This window comes from Haliotis rufescens, unplaced genomic scaffold (assembly GCF_023055435.1).
Source record: "Haliotis rufescens isolate VD_foot unplaced genomic scaffold, xgHalRufe1.0.p SCAF_11, whole genome shotgun sequence".
Classification (NCBI taxonomy): Eukaryota; Metazoa; Mollusca; class Gastropoda; order Lepetellida; family Haliotidae; genus Haliotis; species Haliotis rufescens.
Genome location: NW_025963791.1, coordinates 2,212,572 through 2,239,354, shown reverse-complemented (window position 1 = coordinate 2,239,354; position 26,783 = coordinate 2,212,572). Strand labels below are relative to the sequence as shown.

Sequence of the window (26,783 nt, the reverse complement as noted above, 5' to 3'; positions counted from 1 at the left end):
AGTAAATTCAAAACGTGTACGTTAGCAACAGAGAATTATCAGAAAATCCCATATTGCCAACTCGAGGCAAATTTTATGAATGGATCAGTTTAAATCAATGATGGCACCAGGTGCTCGCGAAAAGATTTGGCGGGTCTACCTCTTCAGGTAGCACCAGCTACTAGCTCCCACCACTTGTAACTGATGGACACCCACCTCCCCACGAGGTGACTAGCTTGAGCGACATTTATCGATCGTCAGGCTAGCACACGCGTGACTCAATCACCAAATGCTCAAACAGATTAATGATGAATTATATATGAATCTCAAATGAAAGGCAATGAGATGATGAAAGAGCCTTTTGTTCATGTCAATGCGCTCCCCAAAGTCTACCATGCCATTTCATAGACACCAGTTCCATGTGAATTGGTGAAATCAGCACATTTCTTATATTCTCTAACAAAGTTAAGCTTAACAAAGTCATGTGATGAAAATAATTTCATTACTTTTTCATAGTCATGTGATAATTGGTTTTACAATACACTCAAGGTAAAGCTATTTCTGAAATAGCAGATGAGGCATATGTTCCATTAGCTCCAGTTTCAGTCTCTGCAACTGATTAATTCATGCACATGAAAGTAGGTTTCTTACTTGTATGAGGAAACTGAATTATTTGTAACTTAAGCTTGGGCGTTAACCAAATTATTTATTCAACTTGATACGTTTCGACATTATATTACCAGCACACGTTTTGTCCATAACCTACTTGGCAAACAACTAAGTGATTAATTTTCTTTCAAAGAATCTGTTTCAAGTTCAGAAGGTTAAGGACTTCATTAAGGCAACTTTAAATGACATGTTGGGCCTTAAACTGCTGCAAGTAATACCTTTTAAACATTCCATAAATTAAAGCACGATACTTGATCACATTCCTGCGAGAACTTATAATGGTAACTTTATCATGCAAGGCACAAGACAATAATAAACACGTAGGAAAAGCGAATATCGTGTATTCATTGGTAATTTCTTCAACACGTGCCCAGAAAACACATCAATGGCTCAGTTTCGAGAACTATGTTTATTAATGATCTCATTTCCAAACACGAAATGAGGCAAAACAATTCGGAAACAAATTGGGAGACAGTTTATCAATGTGTGAAAAGGTTCCGAAGATTGAGTCAGGGAAAAATTGACTTAATGCCTCTTTGGACATACTTTTAGTGCAATTGTTAAAACTTGATGTAACAGGAATGCTTAAAGTGACGCAGGTTACAGAGATATAAAAAACAAACATATATTCAATATTTTCTGGCCTTGTGGCCATGCAAAGATCGAAGTCATCTAGAGTTCCCGTTTGTTCAGCATCACATATCGGTGTTGAATAATGGTTCTTTTTCTCCAAAGCGGACCTTCAGACTTAGCATCTGGTCTCAGCCAATTTCAGGGAATATGTCAGCGCAGTTCATGGGACGGTTCGTCAAATACTACAAATACCAGAGGTCGCTGGCTCAATCTATATGTCAACTCGTTTCTTGATCAGATTCATTTTCTCATCTTCCAGAAATAGATCCTCATTTTTAAAACTGTTCTTGCTGAATCAATTTGCAGAGTTGAATAAAAGATTTGTGATATTTTGGTCGTGTAGGTATTAGTAGTTGCCACATTATGAACGATGTCAATGGTTGGAAGTGACAAAAGGAGGGAGAGAATTAAGAGACATGATTAGTTTTATCCATGAAACCATTTCTGCATTTCAGTCCTAGTTCTTCAGGAACCTGTTTAATGTGAAAGCACTGAAAATACAGTTTTCCAATTACATGAAAAACAGGAGGTTGGTGTCAATTGAAGAAATCCATTTCTGACAGTGCCTCCTCGTGTGTGATGCAATATAGACATCTTTCTGTTTTTCTCCTTAGTTTAAGAGGCTGCAGACAAGGGGATCAGATTTCAACATATCTATTTTGTTTGAAGCAGAATTAAGAGAACATAGATATTAAAGGAATATGCTCATTGATAAAGAGCACAAGCTAGGTCAATATGATGACGATACCAAATGCTTTAGATACAAATCCTACATTGCGTTTTTATTGAATTAATGATGAAACCAAGGCAGTACGGTTTCGTTTAATAACAGGTAGTAGTATTAAATTAAGATTATTTTAGATTGGCATTCGGGTGTCTAAGTCTAGATGACTTGCGAATTATTAAGCCTAGCAAATAATTAAAACAATTCTAAATATTTTGGTCAGTTGGAGGAAAACAAATCTTACTTTAATTGCAAAATAACTGTTAAAAAACATTACCACTTTCAACTTTAGTACTCCTTTATTTCTCAGCCCTTACTCGTCCTCATAAAACATTTATTGATGGTCTAGCTATAATCTCTTTTTAATTTCACCCTGAATGGCAAACCTGATCACATTAAAATAATACATCTGAAAAAAGATTATGATAAAGGAGAAATTAGAATATTTGGTATTAAAACATTTATAGATTCATTGGGAATATCAAGCATTGGAAGATATTTCTTTTTCAGTAATGCAAATAATATTGAAATATTCGAACAAGTAATATTCTCTTATATTCACTTACAGAAGATATACCCATGAGACGAGAACACATCTTTGACTTCAGTGAAATAGGTATGGAATGAACTTGATTTCTTTTTCTAATTACATCTTGGAATTGGCATTATCCCCTCTGACTTTGCATTACTGCTGGGAATTGAAAACTGTATAAGATTTCATTAATCATATTACCTAGTCTGATATATGTATATTTCTGGTATCAAAGACAATACACTTTATCTTGATCTATTTCTTAAAGGTATTAAGGATTATATTCATATTGAGATGTATTGCAAAACACAACCAAACGTACGCACAGTTTGAGAGAAAATGGCCAATGCAACTGATAACTTTGATCTTCTCTGATAAAAGTCGCTTTTGTGTCTCCCATGCAGACGGAAGAGTAAGAATTTGGCAGCGTCGAGGTGATCGTTACGCTGACAGAAACGTTGTGGAAAGGGATCCATGGGGCGGACCTAGCGTCATGATATGGGCAGGGATTGGACTTAATGCGAGACTTGGACCCATGTGCTTTCTGAATGTTGGTCAAGGTCGGGGACACGGCGTCACTGCTCAGCGGTATATCGACCAAGTGATCAGACCCCACGTTGTTCCATTCTTTGCACAACATCAACAACACATTTTCCAGCAGGACAACGCTCGTCCCCATGTTGCCAGTGCTACCATGGCCTTTCTGCAACAACACAACATCCGTGTTCTACTGTGGCCAGTCCTCAGCCCTGATCTGAACCCCATCGAACACTTGTGGGATGAGGTTCAAAGGCGTCTGCACAATGTGCGCCCAGTCCCTACAACTGCCGATGAACTACTCACAGCTGCTCTGGATGTGTGCAGGAGGATCGTCTGATCCACTCAATGTACAGGAGTTGTGTGGCAGTGATCAATGCTAATGATGGTCACACCAGGTATTGACTGACATTTTGGGTATTGACCCGAAACTTTGTAAGCCCTTAACATTTGAAAAAAAACAATCATGTCATCTGCCTTTTAATCCATTAAACTGTCTTCAGTCAAATTTTTGTCAATCTTGCCCTATTAGTATTGCTTGTCTTTACTGTTGAAAATAAATAACATATATACTGCATACTCGACTTGCGTTTCTTTTGCGTGTGAGTATATAAAGATATTTGAAAAGAAATCATCTCTGACAATAATGTGTACCTTTTTTGCGGGTATATGTGAAAATACACAAAACTTTATTCAAGCATTGAAGGCGTTTGTCCATATGTAGAGAGGGGTGAACCATTACGGAACGTATTTTATCGCAAAACTAAGCCAACCGTAGTGCGAGAGTGGGTGTTCTTTTATTTTCACGGCTGTGGTTGAGATCATTCGTCCACGCCATCAGGGCTCGTTCGCGTCTTCGTAAAGGAACAAAATAGTTGACAGCGTGATCAAGGTCCCGGCACGACGGCACACAATCAGCCAGGTCACACACTGTAGCCACCCAATCCACACTATTATCGCTCATACTACACGCATGCTAGATTGGGAACCTATTTTGCTCCAGAATCCCCAGGGTAATATTGTGATGATGCATATATAGCAGTATTTGATACACCATTGCCATTTGATACAATATTTGTTTGAGCTGATGTTTTGTGATACATTATTTCATAAGAAATGTAAACGGATGATATGCACTGTAAGACGATTCGGAGTATCTTCACTGTGATGCTGTCATTGTAAGGACAATGTCGTGGGTATAATCTCCAAAGGTGGGTTTGTTTTCTTGATAGTGCGTTATTTAGAATGGGTTTCCTACTATTGGGATTTGACGCAAGCATGTAAAAATCTTGTTTTGATCATCAGTCTGTTGAGAATATAAAACCTCCACGCTAGAGCATAACAGTCTCGATCATCCGCCCAAACAGATCCCATTGGCTGTAAAAGGCAAAATTATGACTACTCGGAGTAAATAATGGTTGCTCCATACTCATAAGGTGAGTGAGTGAGTGAGTTGGGTTTAACGCCGCTTTTAACAGTATTCCAGTTATATCACGGCGTGTCACCTTATCGCGGGAGGAAAGCCCGAAGTGATGCAGGTCTCAGACGTTTACCACTTCGGTGAAACCCGCAAGCACGGGTATTGTGCTGACAAACCTAGAAACATATTCGGGGCGAACGGTTATTCGAACCCACAATCATAGGTTTCTAGCGTGTCCAAGGGACGCAACTCTGCACAGCGAATCGCGGCGCCTTAGACGACTGGGCCACCCGTGCCTCCCATACACATAAGGATGATACTTTACGTCAAGAGCCTGTTCTCAATTAATTAAGATTATTGCTTTTGTAGTACTGTATATATATAGTACTTGAGCAATGCTAATTACTCGTTAAGTAAATAATCTGAAACAACAGACATATTTCTTGATTCGTTTGTTTTTCATGTTTGTTTGTTTGTTTGTTTAACGCCGCACTCAGCAATATTCCAGCTGTATTCCAAACTGCGTCTGTAAATAATCGAGTCTGGACCAGACAATCCAGCGATTGATATCCTGTGCATCGATCCACGCAATTGGCATGCATCAACTAAGTCAACGAGCCTGACCACCCGATCCCGTTAGTCGCCTCTTACGACAAGCATGGGTTGCTGCAGACCAATTCTACCTAACCCGGAATCTTCATGGGACACCAGATATAGCCGACACGTACAAGCGTGTGTGGCTTTCTCCGGGGTTAATTTTCTTGTGTAACTTAGCCTCTTAGTTTCCTCCTCTGTACACAGTTATAAGTGTACCAGGGACATGCAGCATTACGTTTTCCCAGATGAAATCTGAGCGCCCTAGTAAGAAAGTCGGTATTTTAGGTGTTCATTGAATGCTGGTAAACCCTTTGATCTTGGCAATGAAAATTACAGATTAGTCTGTTGCGACACCTCATCATCTGAAGTTTCATTACATTTTCAGGCGCCATGATTGACATCAAATGGCTTCTGTCACTTTAAAGCAGATGGAGATCAAACACCTGTTTTCTGACCTAGTTTCCACACTGACGCCTGTTGTGATTACAGGAAACTACATCTGTGCTGGTGAGTTGTAACGTTTACAGGCAACTGTAGCTGTAGTCTGACTTTCCCGGCAGAGTCACCACCAATGGCGACCATAAACACTTCATTGTTTCTTCACATGACCCAAAAACTAGAGCCGGTGCTATCAAGAGTTACCTCTTCTTGTTAAACCAAAATACAATCTGAAATCATCATTGGCAGCTTCATCTTCAAAGTGACCAGAAACATATAATTACCACAAGGAACGAGAGTCCTAGATTTCCATTGATGCTAATATAGTCAGTTATTATTTTGGTTTGGGAAATTACAAACAAATTTGACTTCATGAAATATATAACATTCTTTGCAAACACATGGTAAAATTCAATTTCTGTAACATTGAACTATCAGTGACCTCCTCGTGTAGCAATGAATGAAAGTACACCCGACCTCCATGTTGATTATATATTTTAGGTCCGGTGATGAATGTTGCAGCCCATACATGAATAACAACCGAACGGTCGAAACAAAGCATTGAAAAGACCGTCATAAATCAGCTCCATTGTCACTGCCACATCACCAACATGGTCGAGGGCACGGGGATTGGGCCTTCATTGCACTTGAACCTAGACTCCGCCGATTTCTAATCCGTTTAAGTACCGACAGTGTCAGCTTGTTGATGCTGTATCTGAAATAATTGGAGGGTTTCTCAAACCAGTTCTCAACTGGAGTCCTTATATATTTTTTTCCAAGAGTTCTTGCATCCTGCGCAACTGCTTTCTGTAACTGATCAACGTCTGTTCAAGACTAACGCTTCCTTGATACCTGACCTGGCATATTATGGATGACAGTGATTTATGAGTATACAACACTCAGGCACGAATAATACTCATATTTCGAAGGAAACATTTGCACTTTTAATATGAGTGTTTGTCAGTCGGAATTAAACAGAAATAATTTGACGGAATAATTCCACCAAAAGAAATAAGGTTCTTAGAACATCTTTGACATCAGAGTCCCATGATCAGCTCAAAAGGGATTGTGTGTGATTTCCAACAGCACGTGTAATAGGATTATTACGAGGAGATTATCAGGTATATCATTATAGAGCTTCCTGGGACCCCGACGTCCTTAATTAGAGTTTACTCAATTTGATATCAATGTTATTGATTTGTACATGTAAATCATAATGTCACCTGCTATATGGATAAACTTATTTGTTTTCTTCTTCTGAAGTTTTCTTGGAAGTTAATTGGAGTAAATAGATAATCAGGGGATGAACTTGCTGGGGCTTTAGAGATCTCCATTTCTCGATATGTAAGGGTCAGTACATAGCAAAGCATAATCAATAATTGAAAATTAATAGCTGTAGAAAAAAGAGTAATCCGAGGTTAAAAAGTTTAATGCAATTATATTGGCATAGCTGATATAGAATTTTCTAGGACAGTCTGTGCAGTGTCACTTGTCAAGACACATATGTTGTATTGTGATTAATTAAATATGTACATATATTTGGCAAACACTGAAAAGAAAGTATTCCACCGAACGCTATCATATTTCGTCGAACCACTTTACCTTTAATAAGCAATATGAAGCAGCCTGTCACGGAACCAGAATCTCTTCCCGAGGGCCAGTTACTAATGTTCCAACAACATTGTTGGCAGGATAGTTCTAATTATAGGGCTCCTTTGAACGCAGGTCGATGTCATTTGGTCTTTATGTTAAAAGCTTAATGTTAAAATGTGATACACAGAGCAGACTGGCTGTTGTTGCTTGGTCAGTGTCTCGTTGTGTTTAAAGTTTAAAAGGTATGGGGTAAAAGGGAAGTGATGCGAAAGGGCGACAAACTGTGGCGGGGATATATCAGGAAGCACACCTGAGAGTGTCGGGGATATACCAGGAAACATATCTGACAGTGTCTGGGAAACTTCAGTTACCACTACCAACTGTGTAGTTATTATATATATAGCATGAAATGTTCAGGTGTATAAAACATAATACCTGAAAATTTGCCTAAGATAATAAGAGAACACAATTAAAACATCAATCCATTAAAAGTAAACATGATCTGGCATCTGAACGACAAAGTGATTGCCCGAATTATTGGAGTTGAAACACCTGACTTTACGGCAATAGTGTACATGTTATTGTGCAGGCATACACTACGCTCACGGTGTAATCACTACAGCAGTCAAACACCATATACAATTGATATACAACACATAATTTCACGACCCGTGAAGATCCGGGGTAGAATAGGTCTTGCTTGTCGTAAAAAGGCGACTATGCTTGTCGTAAGAGGCGACTAGCTGGATCGGGTTGTCTGGCTGGTTGACATGGTTGATGCATGTCATCGAATCGCAATTGCTAGGATTAATGCTCATGATGTCAATCACTGGATTGTCTGGTTCAGACTCGATTATTTACACACCGCCGTTATTTTGCTGGAATATAACTGCGGCGTTATACAACAAACAAACAAAACATAATTTCACACAGTATATATACTGTATATACACTACAGTTATACACTACAATGAAAAAATAACTGTAGCAGTTATACACTATCTACAATGTATATACACTACAACAATTATAAACTACATACAATGTATATATACTGTAGCAGTTATACACTATCTACAATGTCAAACACTACAACAGCTATACAATACATACAGTGAATATATACTATAGCAGTAATACATTATCTACAATGTATAATTATACACAACAACAGCTATACACTACAAACAATGAATATATACTACAGCAGTTATACACTATCTACAATGTATATACACAACAACAGGTATACACTTCATACAATGAATAAATACTTCAGCAGTTATACATTATCTACAATGTATATACACAACAACAGGTATACACTTCATACAATGAATATATACTATAGCAGTTATACACTATCTACAATGTATAATTATACACAACAACAGCTATACACTACACACAATGAATATATACTATAGCAGCTATACACTTTCTACAATGTATATACACAACAACAGGTATACACTTCATACAATGAATAAATACTACAGCACTTATACACTATCTACAATGTATATACACAACAACAGGTATACCCTTTATACAATGAATATATACTATAGCAGTTATACACTATCTACAATGTATATACACAACAACAGTTATACACTACATACAATGAATATATACTATAGCAGTTATACACTATCTACAATGTATATACACAACAACAGGTATACACTACATACAATGAATATCTACTATAGCAGTTATACACTATCTACAATGTATATACACAAAAAACAGCTATACAATACATACAATGAATATATACTATAGTAGTTATACACTATCTACAATGTATATACACAACAACAGTTATACACTACATACAATGTATATATACTATAGCAGTTATACACTATCTATAATGTATGTACACAACAACAGGTATACACTACATACAATGAATATATACTATAGCAGTTATACACTATCTACAATGTATATACACAACAACAGTTATACACTACATACAATGAATATATACTATAGCACTTATACACTATCTACAATGTATATACACAACAACAGTTATACACTACATACAATGAATATATACTATAGCACTTATACACTATCTACAATGTATATACACAAAAAACAGCTATACAATACAGACAATGAATATATACTATAGTAGTTATACACTATCTACAATGTATATACACAACAACAGGTATACACTACATACAATGAATATCTACTATAGCAGTTATACACTATCTACAATGTATATACACAACAACAGGTATACACTTCATACAATGAATATCTACTATAGCACTTATACACTATCTACAATGTATATACACAACAACAGCTATACAATACATACAATGAATATCTACTATAGCAGTTATACACTATCTACAATGTATATACACAACAACAGGTATACACTTCATACAATGAATATCTACTATAGCAGTTATACACTATCTACAATGTATATACACAACAACAGCTATACAATACATACAATGAATATATACTATAGCAGTTATACACTATCTACAATGTATATACACAACAACAGCTATACAATACATACAATGTATATATACTATAGCAGTTATACACTATCTACAATGTATATACACAACAACAGGTATACACTACATACAATGAATATCTACTATAGCAGTTATACACTATCTACAATGTATATACACAACAACAGCTATACAATACATACAATGAATATATACTATAGCAGTTATACACTATCTACAATGTATATACACAACAACAGGTATACACTACATACAATGAATATATACTATAGCAGTTATACACTATCTACAATGTATATACACAACAACAGGTATACACTACATACAATGAATATATACTATAGCAGTTATACACTATCTACAATGTATATACACAACAACAGGTATACACTTCATACAATGAATATATACTATAGCACTTATACACTATCTACAATGTATATACACAACAACAGCTATACACTACATACAATAAATATATACTACAGCAGTTATACACTATCTACAATGTATAATTATACACAACAACAGCTATACACTACACACAATGAATATATACTATAGCAGTTATACACTATCTACAATGTAAATACACAACAACAGGTATACACTTCATACAATGAATATCTACTATAGCAGTTATACACTATCTACAATGTATATTCACAACAACAGGTATACACTACATACAATGAATATCTACAGACTGATATACATGTTACACGTTTAGATACAGTTGCATGATTAGCTGGTGTGGAAAGAGTGTTGTATATATGATATTGTATACGGATTGAGTGAGGGAGTGGTCAGCTAAATGTTTCTGAAGAAGCCTTCAATCTTCGATATCAGTGTTGGCGTCTAATAAATTCATTAGCAACAGAACTGATTAACTTACTTTCTAAGAATCAGTTTACTAAGTCATATACCTTTGAGCATTGTAATCAAACAGTTTTTATGATTCTATTCAAATATGTAACAGCATTTCTTCAGTTGGTATTATTTTAACTTATCCCAAGCAATACACATATCAGACAAATAAGTGAACATGTTGGCTTTAACGCCGCTCTGAACCGCATTTTTTTTAATATTCCGGCATGTTGGCTTTATTGGCAAGAAAAAAAAAAGGACACAAATCAAGTTGTAGCCTTGTGCTTCCAGTTTGTCTTGCAATGTAGAATTATCAAACAGATGGGAATCATGTTGGCGCCATGTTCGAGATTGGTTTGTATTATGTTCAAGTGTTGTATAATGATTCCGTTTTTCGGTTGACCTTTTACTTTAGCATCAGTTTCAGGAAATGTCAGGTTCATTTGTGAGATGAATCGTCAACAATTGCAATCCACTGGCTTTAATATTTATCACGCCGTTTTATAATCAGTTTCATTTTTGGTCGTTGGTAATCTGCCTATGTCTAAAAGTGGAAACACCATAAGCTCTTTTTTGGGTGGTTCGTCAGATTCAGTTCTCAAGTGGAATCATGCTACCTTATATTGGTGGACATCTTTCAACACGCGCTAAAGATTCCTTGAAACCTTGACACTTGACCTGATTTATTGACGACAGCATCCCATTATGAACACTCAGACGCGATGTATACTAGTGGATTGTTTGACACTTTTATGTGACTTTCTATCACTGAAACAACGCTCATTTTCTGGAGCCTTGACTTTACAAATCGTGGTGTAGATAATATTGACAATTCAGTGGCAATGTTATCTATCTGATCTTGATATACTAGAATGCCAATGTTCCTGTGTATACGCGAACGTGCTCTCTTTTGACTGATGATGTTGTGTTCTTCGAGGATCTTTTCAAACATCCATTCCAGGAACTAATTGTCCACGCAGATAGAAGTCAACAATGGCTGTTTTCTCAGCGTGGGAAATCTTTCGGTTCACGATGCAGATGTACCCATGGCCGTCCGGAATTGGAAAACGTTCGTAACAAAGGCATAGAGTCCCATACGACATCGGATCCCCACACAATACACCTATGTCTGTAAACTTTAGGCTTTCGTCATTTCTGAAATGCATTTTCCGTAACTCAGTCAACTTTTATTCAAGTCAAGTACGAATGATTTTACCATTTCCCCAGTACAACTTAGTGTTGTAAATCGTCTTCTCGCTATGCCTATGAAACAAAGTCATCAGTTCAGCATACACTTCGCGTGACTGTGGGGAAGGCGATTCTTCAGGAGCCCTATCGCCATCGTTACCATCAATCCTAGTGTGCATTACGCTGCCTGACAGAGACGTCTGTTCAAGTGTGAATAATCGCTGTGATAGTTGCGGAACTCAGGACAGCCTGGGCTTTGCCTCACAGTCATAAACACACATGCTTTCTACTAATCTCGAATATTACTAAGTTAACTACATCTACACTAAACAAAACTAGCAAGAAGCATTGCAAATTCGTAAGCACACTTTTCAAAATGAGAATCTATTTCTAGAGGGTGAGAAGATTAATCTGAATTTGAAACCAGCGTGATATATAGATTGAGTCAGCGTGTTGCAGTCGTTGACGAATCATCCCATGAACTGACCTGACATATTCCCTGAAATTGGCTTAGAACAGACGCTGATCTTAAAGGTCAGCTTTGAAGAAAGAGACTCGATATACAACGCTGGGCATGATACTGACATGAACCAGCAATCTAGAATACTTCAGTTTGACAGGGCGGAATGGAAACAGGAGGCCACAACAGATAGATCATCGGTTTTTAGGATATTTTTGACAAAGTTGGTTGGTTGGTTGTTTAAAGCCGCACTCAGCAATATTCCAGCTATATGACGGCGGTCTGTAAATAATCGAGTCTGGACCAGACAATCTAGTGATTAATCATGAGCAATTGGGATCGATGACATGCATCAACCAAGTCAGAGAGCCTGACTACCCGATCCCGGTAGTCGCCTCTTGCGACAAGCTTTGTCGCCCATTACGGCAAGCGTGGGTTGCTGAAGACCTATTCTACCCCGGATCTTCACGGGTCTTTTGACAAAGTAGCGATAAGGAAGATGAAACTATTGTTCTGTATTTTTATGTGTTTGGAAATGATAATATTTGCACCTTCCAAAACTGAAACAGTTCGATGTATTTCTTGACACATGGTTCTATAGCTCATAGATTAGCTTTTGCTGGTTTTCTTATTTAGGTCTTCCCTCTTCTGAACCCAAGGTCATCTCCCCTTTTCAAATATGTCTGCTAAACAACAGTCAGACAAGAACTAATATAAGTGAGTGAATGTAAATTCAAAATTTGGAGAGGTGGTCGACACGCATGCCTGTCTCCATGTCAACATTTCTCACACTCTCTCACTCGTGATCTCTTATTTGATATTTTACAATCAGGACCTACAATGAATAGAGATTAGACAACATACTTGACTAATTATGCTTTTTGTGATCATTTCTTGTATGCGATAAATCTTTGCGTCAAGGATAAATACTTTGGTGTTCAGTTTAAAATCCATCAGTATGTGAGAGTGTGTTTAATATTCTAGGAGGTCGGCCTTTTGTGTTTAGTGTATCATGATCAACATTATTTCTAGTTCACAAAATATGAAACATAAATTCGTCAACATAAAACTTGCCTGTATCAAGAGTGTTCCATTGCAAAAATGTCAAAAAATGTGTGGTCCACGTGCAACACTGAAATTCCAATACATGATTAACAAGGACTAGAACTTTTTGTCAATTTTTTAACAGTTAAAACCACTTGTAGTATTATGGCTAATAAACACGTAACTATTTCAGGTAATCAAAGTACTTTTGTATTTAACCATTGATGATACAACTGTACTGCTTAACAAAACGGAATTAGGATCCAAACCCTTATGAGATCGATCTTTAATTAATATCCTCTGAAACAGGTGAGAATCTGTATTTATGTCTTGAATGTTGTCATTGAGATCTGTCTCCTGTTACTGTTTCCAGTTCAATGACGTCAGTGTTCGTGTTTTCATAATTCTAAAACATCGTTGTTCAGATGCTTATTTACCACTAAACCGTTCAAGTATCTCATCTTCTACAGGGGCGGTCGAGTAGCCTAGTGGTTAAAGCGTTCGCTCGTCACACCGAAGACCCGGGTTCGATTCCCGACATGGGTACAATGTGTAAAGCCCATTTATGGTGTCCCCCGCCGTGATATTGCTGGAATATTGCTAAAAGCGGCGTAAAACCATACTCACAAACCCATCTTCTACAGCACTGGTGTTCCAGTATCGGCAACTATTGATATCCGTCTTGTATATCACGGTCTTCAGTCGCCATGCCTGTACAAATACAGCCAAGCGTCCTTCTCGTTAAACTCAGGAACCATGTGGGAGGACTACAGAATCATCACATAAATAACTTGACAGTGAGATTGGTAAAAGATAAACATCATCGTTAAATCAGGGGAATTCGGGTTTTAGTTGTTTTGAAGTTTCATCAGCCATCAGCCATCATCTTAGTTATCAGAATCATGCCTTCATACACCTCACGAAAGAACAAAAAGTGCAATTCATCTTCAACGCTTTTGAAATATACTGAACCGCAAAGGAAACGTCACCACGGATGGATATATGAGAAACCGTATTTGTCCAAACACTGTAAACATACTTTGAGACATATCAAAAAGATGAACCTTGGCCATACTGACCATCAAGGTTGAAATTAAAGTGTCAAATGTTCTTAAAGTGAAACACAACACTAGTTTCCTAGAAAATAGCATCACAAGTCAGTATCTCGTGTGTCCGCCATGTGCATTGATGACTGCCGTGCAACGTTGATACATGGAATGGATGAGGCGGTTGATGAAGGCCAGGCACCTTAGCCCACACTCTGAGGAACGCCTGACGCAGTTCAGCTGCAGTTGACGGCCTTGGTCGGACGTCATTCAGCCGTCTTTGAATCTAGTCCTACAGCTGCTCAATGGGATTTAGATCCAGACTGAGGACAGGCCTCTGCATGGTTCCGATGCCATTCTGCTGGAAGAAGTTTCTTGTTGTTCTCGCAGTGTTGGCACGGGCGTTATCATGCTGAAACTCGTGGTTGCGGCGACATGCCAAATGGGGTATGGCGTGTGGTCTCAAGACTTGATCAATGTACCGAGCTGCTGTGACACAGTTGCCTCTTCCTCTCTCTCTCTCTCTCTCTCTCTCTCCCTCACTCTCTCTCTAACATCTGCTGTTGAGATACAGTAACGGCTCTCGTCTGAGAAGAGGACTCTTCTCCACTGATGGTGGCGCCAATGCTGGTGCTGTGTTGCCCACTGAAGACGGTCCCGGCGATGACGTGGTGTCAGAATGGGTCCTCGGTGTGGCCTGTGACAGTTGGGGTGTCTGCTCGTCAATCGTCGACGCACGGTGTCAGCACTAATGTGTCGCTGGTGTGTCCCCATGGTCTGTCGAGCAGTTTCCGCAGCAGTAACAAAGCGATCTTGGAGATGCTGTCGCACAATCTGACGATCCTGATGTCGGGTGGTAACCCTTGGTCTTCCACTACGTGGTCGGTCATCTGTAGTGTTGGTGGTCTGGTACCGTTGCTGGAGCCTGTATATGGTCCTTACGTGGACTTGAAATGCATTGGCTACATGCCGGGCGGTTTGTCCAGCTTCCAATCGTCCAAGGGCTTGGTGTCGCTGATTTCTTGTCAATCTTGGCATGTGGTAGCAATTCAGTAACGAATGAATGTTATCCGATCTGGGTGGATTTGGGCAAGAAATGAGGGAACGCATGTGTATTTCAATTTGCACGGAACTCTTAACTCATGCATCGCGTTACCATGGCCGTTGCCGTGATGCGTTTGGGCGATCGGTTTTATTGTCATCTGCTTTGGGGTTTTTTATCATCAAATTTCATTTTTCCGGACAAGGTAATGTTAAATTTTAGAAACTTTGACAAAAATTACCCAGATATTTAAATGACAACTTTTCATGCAATGTTACTTGGGGTGACGTTTCTTTTGCGGTTCAGTATACATAGGCATTTTATAACTTATCCTTATAGAAAACGTATTCTTCTTGTATTTAAACATTGTAACAAAGTCTAGCATCCTTCATGTCAACCTCAGAACCATTTTGAAGGAGAACAGAATCATCTCACAAAGATAGCTAACGAGGTCGGTAATATTGATCTCCCTGTTGACTGATGTCACTTTACCGAGATTACGTAGATTATACAATTTCAAGACTGATACGGAAATGGGGTTGGTATGTCTAGGGATAAGTCTGTTTTCATTAATATTTCATTAATCCGATCATTACATTTCAGGCGTGAGGACTGACATCAAATGGCTGTTGACACTTTGAAACCAGATAAAACACAAACAGTTGTTTTCTAACCTACTTTCCACAACTGTAGGTGTATATGTCCTGATACCTGCTCATGTTAACAGGAAAATATAGCTGCTGTCTGTCTTTCCAGGCATATTCAGGTTTTCACCTGATGGTCACATTACATCATTGTTTCTCTACAAACAGAAACAGACTTAGTGTCTTAAAGAGTCATCTCAACATCATTGTTATTAAAGATGGAGAACACCATTTTATTTTTTTTACAACTGAAAAGTATCTTTGGACATTGAATTAGTCACGTGATTTAGCAATCAGAATCATTCATTTTAAGTGTTCTCATGAGCAAGGAAGAGACCCTGAGTTCAGAGTGAGTCAGTTATTTTCCTGGTTGTGCAAATCACATACAAATAAAACTTTATGAAATAGTTGAAGAATTTCAGCACAATGATTACTTTTAAACACATATTATAATCAAATTGCTGTCACAGTGAAATAGAAAGCAGGGCTAGTGGCAATGGAATTTTATATCCAGAAATCGTTACAACCATTGACAACAACCAAACCCAGCCACATTCATGTAATCATGTGTGTACGTTAATTTGCAACAATGCCACCAACATGCAAGATCAAGTCGACTGACATCAAGATTCTTCACCAAGTGCCTCCCGATATTTGTTGTGTGTGATAATATATTTGAACTTTTATTCGAACTCTCAACGTGTACTTTGTTTAAACATATTCTCATGGACATTATTGTTCATATAAGGTATGTTATCTATCATCGTGTCATTGTAGTCGTTTGTGTTCAAATTTTCTCATGTTTTCATACACTGAGTGGCTATTGCAATCTATGTGTTGTTATCAGAGGTACATCCTTATCAGACTAAGCTTTTGAAATCGGCTAGGCTTTTTCATTATTACCTATCCTACACCCTACACCCTACACCCATTTAGTGCAGTTCCATGTTATCTGCGGGTTCCGAGTCTCTTCCCCCCCCCCCCCCCCCCCCCCCTTTGCAAAACAGCCTTCCTGTTTCAAGGGTTTTTCTTTATAATTTGTGGTTCTCTAATCATTACTATAGATAATAACTTTCCACAAGTTATCCAATACCCTATCATTTTCTGCTTATATCTTCATTTATTCCTTTCTGAGTATGTAAGCACGGAAATTATTTGTACTCATTGTAAAAACTGATGACATCACACAAAATACGATTCGTTCAAATATCTTCAGTTCAATTTCAAATGGTTGAATTTTTCATTACATTCCACTATAGATTTTTGAAGTTGGTTAGATTTTTGCATACACATTCTACTTTTTAGCGCAGATCACATCCCACATCTGCTGGCCTTGCCGACTCTAGGCTCTCAATTTCAATGATGTTACTGTTATCATGAAAATATTACTTTCCTATGAAAACGACAAAGCTTTATGCACATTATGTTTTTGTCCCTACGTCATCTGTGTACTTTACTCTAACAATGTTTTTTGTCTTTTTCAATGTGATACCTGTGATACTAAATGAATCAGGATGGGCAGGATGGGCCGATCGGTGGAAACGTCCAATATTTGTTTCATGTATCAACCGGAATCTCCTCTCAACTGTATTTTGTGTATACGAGCCGTAACCTACGCTCAACTTATTAATGTTATGTTTAAATGTTTGACCGATGTTGACAATGTTGTTATTCATATATTTACTTGTACGTGTCTGTATATCTTATCTAATGCCATTTCCATCCTCTATCTGTAGACTTGTCAACCTGTCCATGTCACATGCAATTTACTGTCTACTTGACTTTCAATATTGTCGCTATTTCTAAAACACTTTTGGGCACAAAAGCTCCATGACGTTCAGGATTATTGTTAAAGTGCAAACCATTTCAATACTTTTTTTTAAAACTTCATTTATCTAAACTACCTTATTGTTTCAATACGTTTCCAAAGTGCACCGAAATTTTATCCCTTTTGTATGCAGCAAAAACTCGGCGTATCCCTGATATCCCTAATCATGAGCCTCCTCCAGGCAGGACCCTTAATCTTCGGCGCTATCATAAATCTGAATTAACACCTCCTCGCGTCGCCAGATCTTATGTATGTACACGTACGTTGGTCATTGACCTTGCCCCACTTTATGTAATACCTCTATCTACATCACCTGACTGATAAGGGCAATCAGGGATACGGGCTCAGGTCATCGACAGAAGCGGACGGATTGCGCGGCTAGTCGTGGCGTCGGCCAAAGCCGTCGACGATGAAGAATCGCTGCCCTACTTCCTGCTGTGTGTAAGTGACAGAGCGGTTCTCCGCACCCGGGAAACATTGGCTACTCGGTCCTGGTGTCCTTTCTGTCACGTTATTGTCAACCTGAACCCTTTCGACTTATTTCAACCCATCAACAATAAACATGGCTGCTGTCGTTTTTAAACTTCACCCCTGAGTTTTGTCTTTTGTCATAACCCTCAGCTACCATCCAATGGCGAAAACGTACGCTCTTGGACATATGGTGGAGCCATATCCGATAGCCTGAGTATGCTGTGACTCACGCACGATCCCCATACCCTAACTGGCAGCAAAGCAAATGGCAGCTCAGAGGTGATAGGGGACAAAAGAAGCGTCAATCCGGCCACCATCTTGGCAGGAAATTGAAGAAGACAGACAGCAGCCCAGTCTACTCGATCCTCAGCAATAATACAGCAGCCTAAAATCAGCAATCGTGACAGTCATCGACAACAACAGCCAGACCAAGCAATATTCTTGTAATCACGAGAGTACGACAATTTGCAACAATGCTACCAACATTCAAGATCAAGACCACCAACACCAAGCTACCATCTGTGGGCGAAAACGTACGTTCTTTGAAAAAACTATATCGGTGATATCAAGAACGAATACATAACCAACATGGTCAAGCAATCGAGGATTCGGGGTTCTGGTCTTCGTTACATCTGAACATTGATTGCTATCCGTTTATTTCCTGACTTTGATATTGTTCTATGAGAATAATTAGAGGGTTCGTCAGATCAGTTCTCAACTGGAATCGTTTTCGGTTTGCCAAGTGCCTCTTTCATCCTGCACAACTGCATTCTGTAATTGATCATTGACTCTTCAACTCTAATTATACCTTGATGCCTGGCCTGGCATAAGTTGACAGTGACTCGTGCTTATGCGTAAACTCGTCAATGTTCAGGGATGTTTACAATTTCAGTTAATCTGTCATGACATGACAGATTCATTATAGTAATATGAAAACATCGTGTGGTCCGTAACTTCTTTTGAATAATATAGTTGGGGGGGGGGGGGGGGGGGGGGGCGGGGGGGTAAACATTTCACAAGAGGCCATATTCAGTAAGATACACAACTTCAGAAATATATCATCAACCGCTAGCAAACGTTGAAAAATATGATTTAGGATAGAAATGGTCTTCGGTGACAGGGATTGTTAGTAAGGAGAATGCGTATTCAACAATTTACTATATACACATATACATATACTACTCGAAAAACGTTATTAGGACCACCCGATTCTTTCATATTACTATATGTCATGGCATGACAGATAAACTATAGTAATATGAAAGAATCAAGTGGCATGACGATCAACTACACTGCTATGAAAGAATGGGGTGGCATAACAGATCAACTTCAGTACTATGAAAGAATCGGGTGGTCCTTAATTTCGTCTGAGTAGTATATGTAGGGAAACTTCAGAAATAGAATGATGAACATATCGACAGTATTTTATGTTACCAACAACATTGGAGTCTTGGATAAAGCAGCTTTCCTTCCTCGTTTGCGAACATTCTATATCTCTAAATACCAGAAGGTGAAGAAGGTTAAACTTAAATCGGCGTCAGATGAAAGTATAACGAAAAGTCACTTTCAAATCCTTCTGTTATACAAAATGTGCTGTGTTAACGTTTGTTTATAGCACCCGTTTTATATCGACATTACCTTTCTTTATTGACTTTATAGTTTTAAACCCTTTTGTGAGAATACTGAATTCGAGAATTCAGACTGTAGCAACTCATTTTCCAAGACTTTCATTGCAAACACACATCTGGTTGATACCAAAAATGTCAAACACAAAATAAGCATTGATAACGAGTGTCGATAGTTTTAGACCTTTCGGTGAAAAGGACTTGACATTTTTTTTCTGTGAGCTCATAGATATAAAGAAAGAGATATTTTCTTGGCACTCATGATCACGTGGAATTCAAGATGCAGTAACCAAATATTAAAGAGGTTCCATGGCCTGTGTTTATTTCCAGTAAAGGTCTCGACATTGCAACGAGCATCCTTAGCGAAACTCGGACACTGGCTCTTTGTAACTGGCATTTACTGTACCATTTATTATTTAACATTCAAGCTGAATCAAGTCGAGTTGGCTGTGTTTGACTATGTGTTGAATCAAACTTCCTCGTTCTGACAGGTGGCCAATGTGCCTTCTCATGATTTCTTCCGTTGCACCGGCTTAACAGTTTGTGTGACTGGGCGTTTTTGGTTTAACAGCGTGCCCAGCACAATTCCAACGGCCTGTAATCCAATCTGTACCTGACAATACAGTGATTGACCATCCAGACCACTAATAGGAAAACTTCAAGCTTTTCAGTGTAGAGCCGTTTTATCAGAATATTTGATAGGCCTAAAATGAAAAGTGTAATTGACTTACGCTGTTTCCGGACAAACCCATTACAGCGAGTGACTGGGTAAGGCTTCTTTGAATAGCATTTCAAGTCCGCTTTATGCGGGGGGAAATCACAAAATGATGCCTTTACCACTTTGGTACCCACGAGTATGACAAGCCAAGAAATCAGGCAGAACGACAATTAAAAAACATGATCGTACATTAATGGTACATTTGAGGGGAGCAACTAAGCACTGGGATTTGGGGTGCCTCAGATGACTGGGCCACACACCAATAATGATCAGATCACCAGTAGCAAGATGGCAAGCAAGGTAAATAAATCATCATCAGTGACGTTGTGACGCCACATACTGACAGCTTTCATAACATGCATGGTTCCAGTGTACCATAGTTAATTATTCAACAACAAGAAACACTGACAATTTATTGGTCTTTTATTTATTTATATGAAAAACAGCTCATGCATTGTTCCATTCTCTCAAGCACATTTTTCACAACCACCAGTTTTCAATATTACATACAAAAGGTATTTCAAACAAAACACTACTATGGATTATTCTAGACAAAAAAAGAATATATCTTCCTCCAATCCAATATTCTGACTATTTCATCCTAATACTCCTAGGTTGTATTTCAAAGGAAGCCATGTCCTGGGAATGGAATGCTGAATTATTTCATGGAATCATATTTGATAGTTTTCTTCCAACAGAGACCGGACAGGACAATCATCATATTGCACTAATTAGGAACATGTAATTACTTGCTAATGACATATATTCATGATGATATATTCACCATTACAATGTACAAACTGTTATGAATAATTGCCATTGTTCAAATTTCATTTCCTACATTGATTTTTATATGAGAGAAAGTTATGTCCAAAAGCTCTTTGTCCCATATATATACATGGGTATTATTGACCATTATTTAAGTATAGTGTATTGACTATTGTTTAAGTAAAGAGTGCATATTTAGAAAACATAAAAGTACTGTAAAGTCTGTTTAAGAAATATATTAGATAACAAATATGACATGCAGCCATACTCATACCAACATAAGTTTGTACTAGAATAGGCATAAACAACAGGCTTCTAATTTATCCTTGATTACCAGTTATTAACAATTAAGAAGAAAAAATCATTCACTAATTTCTTTGAGATATTGTCCAAACATTAAATGTACTTCAAAACTTAAGTGTACAGCACTGATGGTAAAGAAAGTTTCTTGTGCACAACTATATCTTGGAAATGCTGATATGAGTGAGTTAAAATTTAATGCTGAATCAACATCGTTTCATCCACATAGAAACAGGAAATGATGAAGTTGGTAATATTTTATGCATGTACAACATTTGTGCCATATTCAGTACTGTATCGCATCTGAAACCTTTACCAGACCGCTTACAAGCATTTGTATATGAAAGATGTGACATATGAAAATGACACAGTATAAAGATAAGGATCATAGAAGCTACATTTACATTTAGGAAAGATATCTATGGCAAAATTCTAATGAAAATTGGAGAACTAGAAAAACACAGTTCCAGATAAATATTCAGAAAACATACTTAATTAAACATGTCATTCATTGAAGAAGTTCATATTTCATGACTGACTTCTATTATTAAGAGTCTGTACATTTCATCATATTTATCAAGTTTGAATCTGATATCAGGAGTCAAACCTGGTCATTCTATTTGACAAGCAAACACCCTAACCACTGTGCTATCACACAGCCACTCACATGATACTATTTACCATGACAGTCATATCATACAGTCTAGCCATCCATTACTACTGTCTTATAAACACGGGTCATATATTGTAAAAATATTGCTTCTCTTAGAGCATAAAAATATCAGTTTCTATCATGTCTATGCAACTGTCAATGAATCGATGACAGAATATACTTTATCAGAAATAAAAAAGTCATGAGAAAAGAGTAAAAAGACAAAAGAATTAAGAATCTAAATAATTTAAGTAACAATAATACTTCAAACAGCAATGTAGTTTGTTCATGTACACCACAGTTTGTGAATAAAACAAACTGTAATATATTGCTGTTACATATAGGAAATCAAATGGTAATTGAATGGATATTATTTCTAATGTCCCTTCAATAGATATGCAGAGTGAGAAGAAGAAACTATTCTCACAAAATCCATTACGTAGTTATCATGTGAAACAAAACATCAATAATAGTTAAAAATTATTCATACCTTAATTTTGAATAAACTACATCCTGAAAATGATAACATTTAGCAATGTTTCATTCGGAAAGATCATCATGAAATATCATGGCTACTTGGCATAACATACAACTGAGGCCATTCTGTATTGCTTGGTGTAAATATTGGTTGAAGTAAACTATATTTGTGTAAGTGATCACTTAAAGAATTGTTGTTGTGTGAATGAATGACAGGTCAAATGGTTACATCCACCTTTTGATTTATTTTTATGTGTATAAATTACTATAATAATAACCTGACAAAAGATGATTTCTGTCCACATTTGTGTCATTTGTTTAGCGTAACTATACATAAACCAAGTACTAATGAATACACCCAACATCGTTCTGGTGACAAATTGTCATATCATTACCTTGGAGTCAGTGAGTTGGGTTGAACTGTACTGAAGTAATATCCCAGTCTGTCAGCTGGATGTGGGAGGGTAGCCCAAAGTGATGCAGGTCTAAGACATTTACCACTTTGGTGAAACCCACAAGCATGGGTATGGTGCTGACAAACCATGAAACAATCAGAGGTTTCTTGCAAAAAGTCACACTGCATGTGTCAAGGAACACATTTTCCATTTTATACTTTAATCTCATTGAGGTAACAAATACCATTTCACATTAGGCAACAAACCAAGAAACCTTGTGAACTGCAATCAAGAACAATCAGTGAACATGACAAGAGTAATTACAATAACATAAGTCTTCTCACTAAATATTTTATCACTCTATGTGTATCTGTGGTTATATTTGAGCAAACACACCCTAATGGTTTTATCTTACAACAATTGGACCGTGTAGGTCAAAGGGAGACAACTCCAAGAAAACTGGCAACTGTAAGGCTAATTCTGGGTATCCCCAAACGAACCACTGTGGTCTCACTATCACAATTACATCAGAATTAACTTAACATTCATATTCATGAATACAGAATAATTTGATTGTACAGATATATGAAACAACGTTTTTAAATCACACTAAGAGATTGAATTTAGTCGAATATATGACATACATAAAGATCCGTTTTGGGGAAAGTACTCTGATGTTAAAGTTCATAATAGGGGATACCCATGAATGTTACTCCTCCTCCAACTCCATTGAGACACCTGATGTATTCTTTCATCGTATCACAGGTAGACTTGATACAAATCTTATGACATTTGTGAGATCTAAAATGTTCAATATAGGTATTCTAAAATTAGTAATCTGAATCAAACTGCCATTCACATTAAACCCATGGCAACTATGTGCAATATGTATAAGTAAAAATAACAATGATATGAGAAAACTAAAATCACAACCTTGATGAGTGACTCAATGGTTATTTACAAATGTGTATGAGATGTCATGTATTCAGTGTTGTAGTACTGAAGACATGCATGACTGTTCAGGATACACACATCCTCAGGTGTGTCCAAGCAACAAATCTCCTAGCAACTGTTTCCTGGCAACTTCCTTGGTCCTACTTTTGCAACATGAACTGGTCGGAATGATGATGTCCTCTGAATGAGTATACACAAAGATGGCTAGATATTTACAGGAGGCACCGATGGTTCGTCTATCATGTATGGATTTGCATACACTCATCGTGAGAGTTAGTATCCACATAGCATATGACATTTTCTCCACACATGCTAAGATGATTGTGTTGCCCATTGTCTCAGAATTAATCCCTACATCAGGGTCTGAGCTTTTATTCACACATGCTCTTTGAATAGGTTGCAAATTGGACTGTTATCTGAGATATGGTCCATTCATATCCTTCTGATTAGTGTCCATTTGTCTTCTCAACTATCGTTCACATATATCCCTCAAAATTGTGTCCATGTATCTTCTGAGATATCTTCCATGCATCGTTTAAGATGTTATCTTTGATGTCTCAGAATCTTCTGACAGGTAGTCAATCACTCATACCTCACTGTCTTCATCAAGCGCACAGTAGTCTCATACTGACATAAGAACTCACTCATTTTATATAAGTTTTTGACATTTGCTTTAAGCTTCAATTCCTAGGGAATCATTTCTAATGACTTCTCGTTCACTCTGTACAACTGTAACAAACTCCCAGTTATCCTACCTTGTGACTCAACAACACACAACATGACTGTATTCTGCATCAGTCCACTCAAATGTGTACTTGACATAGCCATAACACAAACACACTCAGACTCTACCAGCACCATCTCGGTAGCATCGGTCCTCCCCACATTATTTGGGACTGGCTTTGATCATTTGGCTTTGTGAAGCACACATCTACATATATACATACACAAGTGTTAAAGAAGAAAGGTCTTCGTCATACAAATGATGAGAATCCTGTAACAGGCGCACGTGACCCAGCACGGTTGCTGAGCAAGTCCCTGTCTCTGAGAACATGTCCACCTTGTAAACTTATGCCATAATGGCTGCTCTCAGCTTCACTGTCAGTATATGCATAAGCATTGGAATTGGTGGGGTATTTCCAGGACTGCCGCACATCATTGTTGACGTAATGGGCGCCACCAAATGGCGGTGGGGGAGGAGAAGATGGACTCTTCTCGCTGTCATCAAACTCGCTGTCATCATCCGATGGCTTGAAGAAGAAACACATATTATATAATTTCAAAAATATTGAAAACATCCAGAAATTACTCTCTTTCTTTCCCACCTGAAGAACAAAGCCAACATACTGGGTGCAAATTCATTTCTTCAAAATTCATTTATTTCAATTTAAAAAATTTCTAGGCCCTAAAACTATTAAGGGCATTTAGATAATTTTTTGTGTCAACATATATAATGTGTCATGTTTTCAAAAACAGATTCCCAACTTCATTTTAGATAATAAAATACTCACTTCATCAGAATCCTCAAAATCTGACGGCTTCTCTGTGATGCTGCTGCAGTCATCATCAGGAAGAGGAGCCTTAGCAACAGCATCATCATCGGAGTATGTCACACTGGCAGGGCTAGGCCGCGGCGGCGATCTGGAACAGTCAGACTTCCGTGCAATATCATCCATGGTGAGTGTTTGATTGATCATGGTTTAACGCCAATTTGAACAGTATTTCAGTCATATCACAGTGTGTCCAAAGTGATTCAGATCTTAGATGCTTACCACTTTGGCGAAACCCACGAGTAAGTTGCTGACAAACCTACAAACATAATCAGGGCAAACCAGGATTCAAACCCACAATGATAGGTTCAGGCAGACCTAAGAAGGGACACAACTCTGACTTAGACAACTGGGTCATCTGTGCACCCTATATCATCCAAGGAAAATATATCTTTTCATTTGCTGTCAAACTTTTTACAACCATAATTATCAAGAAACATGTAATCGGTAGTGAATGAGGAAATGACATTGTTTTACACTTTGTCAGCTCTACCAAACTATTCCAAGGTGGCCTGTAAAAAGCGAGTCTGTTGAAATGGATGACGCTTAAACAAACAGGTCATGCAAAATGACCAGTCAGTCATCCTTTTGTCTTTTATGATAAGCATTGCATATCTGGAAATATTTCTGCCCCCAAATCCCCATGGGCTGTCTGTAATTAAGACAAACTTAGCTATGTCCATCAGGCATTCACACTTACCTTGCATAGATATTCTTGGCAGTGCCATTTCTGAGGTGCAAGCTGCGCCTTGAAACTGGTTGAGTCAATTCCATCGAGGGAAAGCCTCCATCTTCTGGCTCCGCTGGCTCTGACATCACAGTGGTTGAGGTGGCAGAGCGCTTCATCTTGTCTAGAGGCAGGACAGACATGTTGCAAAATAAGCATCAACACTAGTTTACTGGAATGTTTTAAAGTCCGAAGGATGTGTGACTTAAACACTTCTAGTTTCTTTGTAAGTTATATTTGATACATGTGCAAACAAATTAGAAACTTCTCACATAAACAAAAAATGAGACCTAACCATCATATTTGCCACCTCACCACTATTTTTGTCACCTAACACTCACGTTGGGCACCCATGCTACACATCCATAGTGGTCGCCTTA

At 37.9% G+C, this 26,783-nt stretch overlaps 1 protein-coding gene across 2 annotated transcripts in view; it reads right to left on the bottom strand.

Annotated features, from left to right (window-relative positions):
• Positions 1 to 20,985: 20,985 nt before the first annotated feature.
• Positions 20,986 to 26,783, bottom strand: part of LOC124144551 (protein sidekick-2-like) — a 63,993-nt gene continuing 58,195 nt past the window's right edge. For both annotated transcript variants that reach the window (XM_046514008.2, XM_046514009.2), the window contains 3 exons: positions 26,377 to 26,527; positions 25,638 to 25,767; positions 20,986 to 25,376 (listed from right to left, as the gene is read on the bottom strand). In XM_046514008.2, coding sequence (XP_046369964.2) covers positions 25,101 to 25,376; positions 25,638 to 25,767; positions 26,377 to 26,527 — 557 coding nt within the window. In that variant the 3' untranslated portion in view covers positions 20,986 to 25,100. The remainder of the gene's footprint in view (positions 25,377 to 25,637; positions 25,768 to 26,376; positions 26,528 to 26,783) is intronic.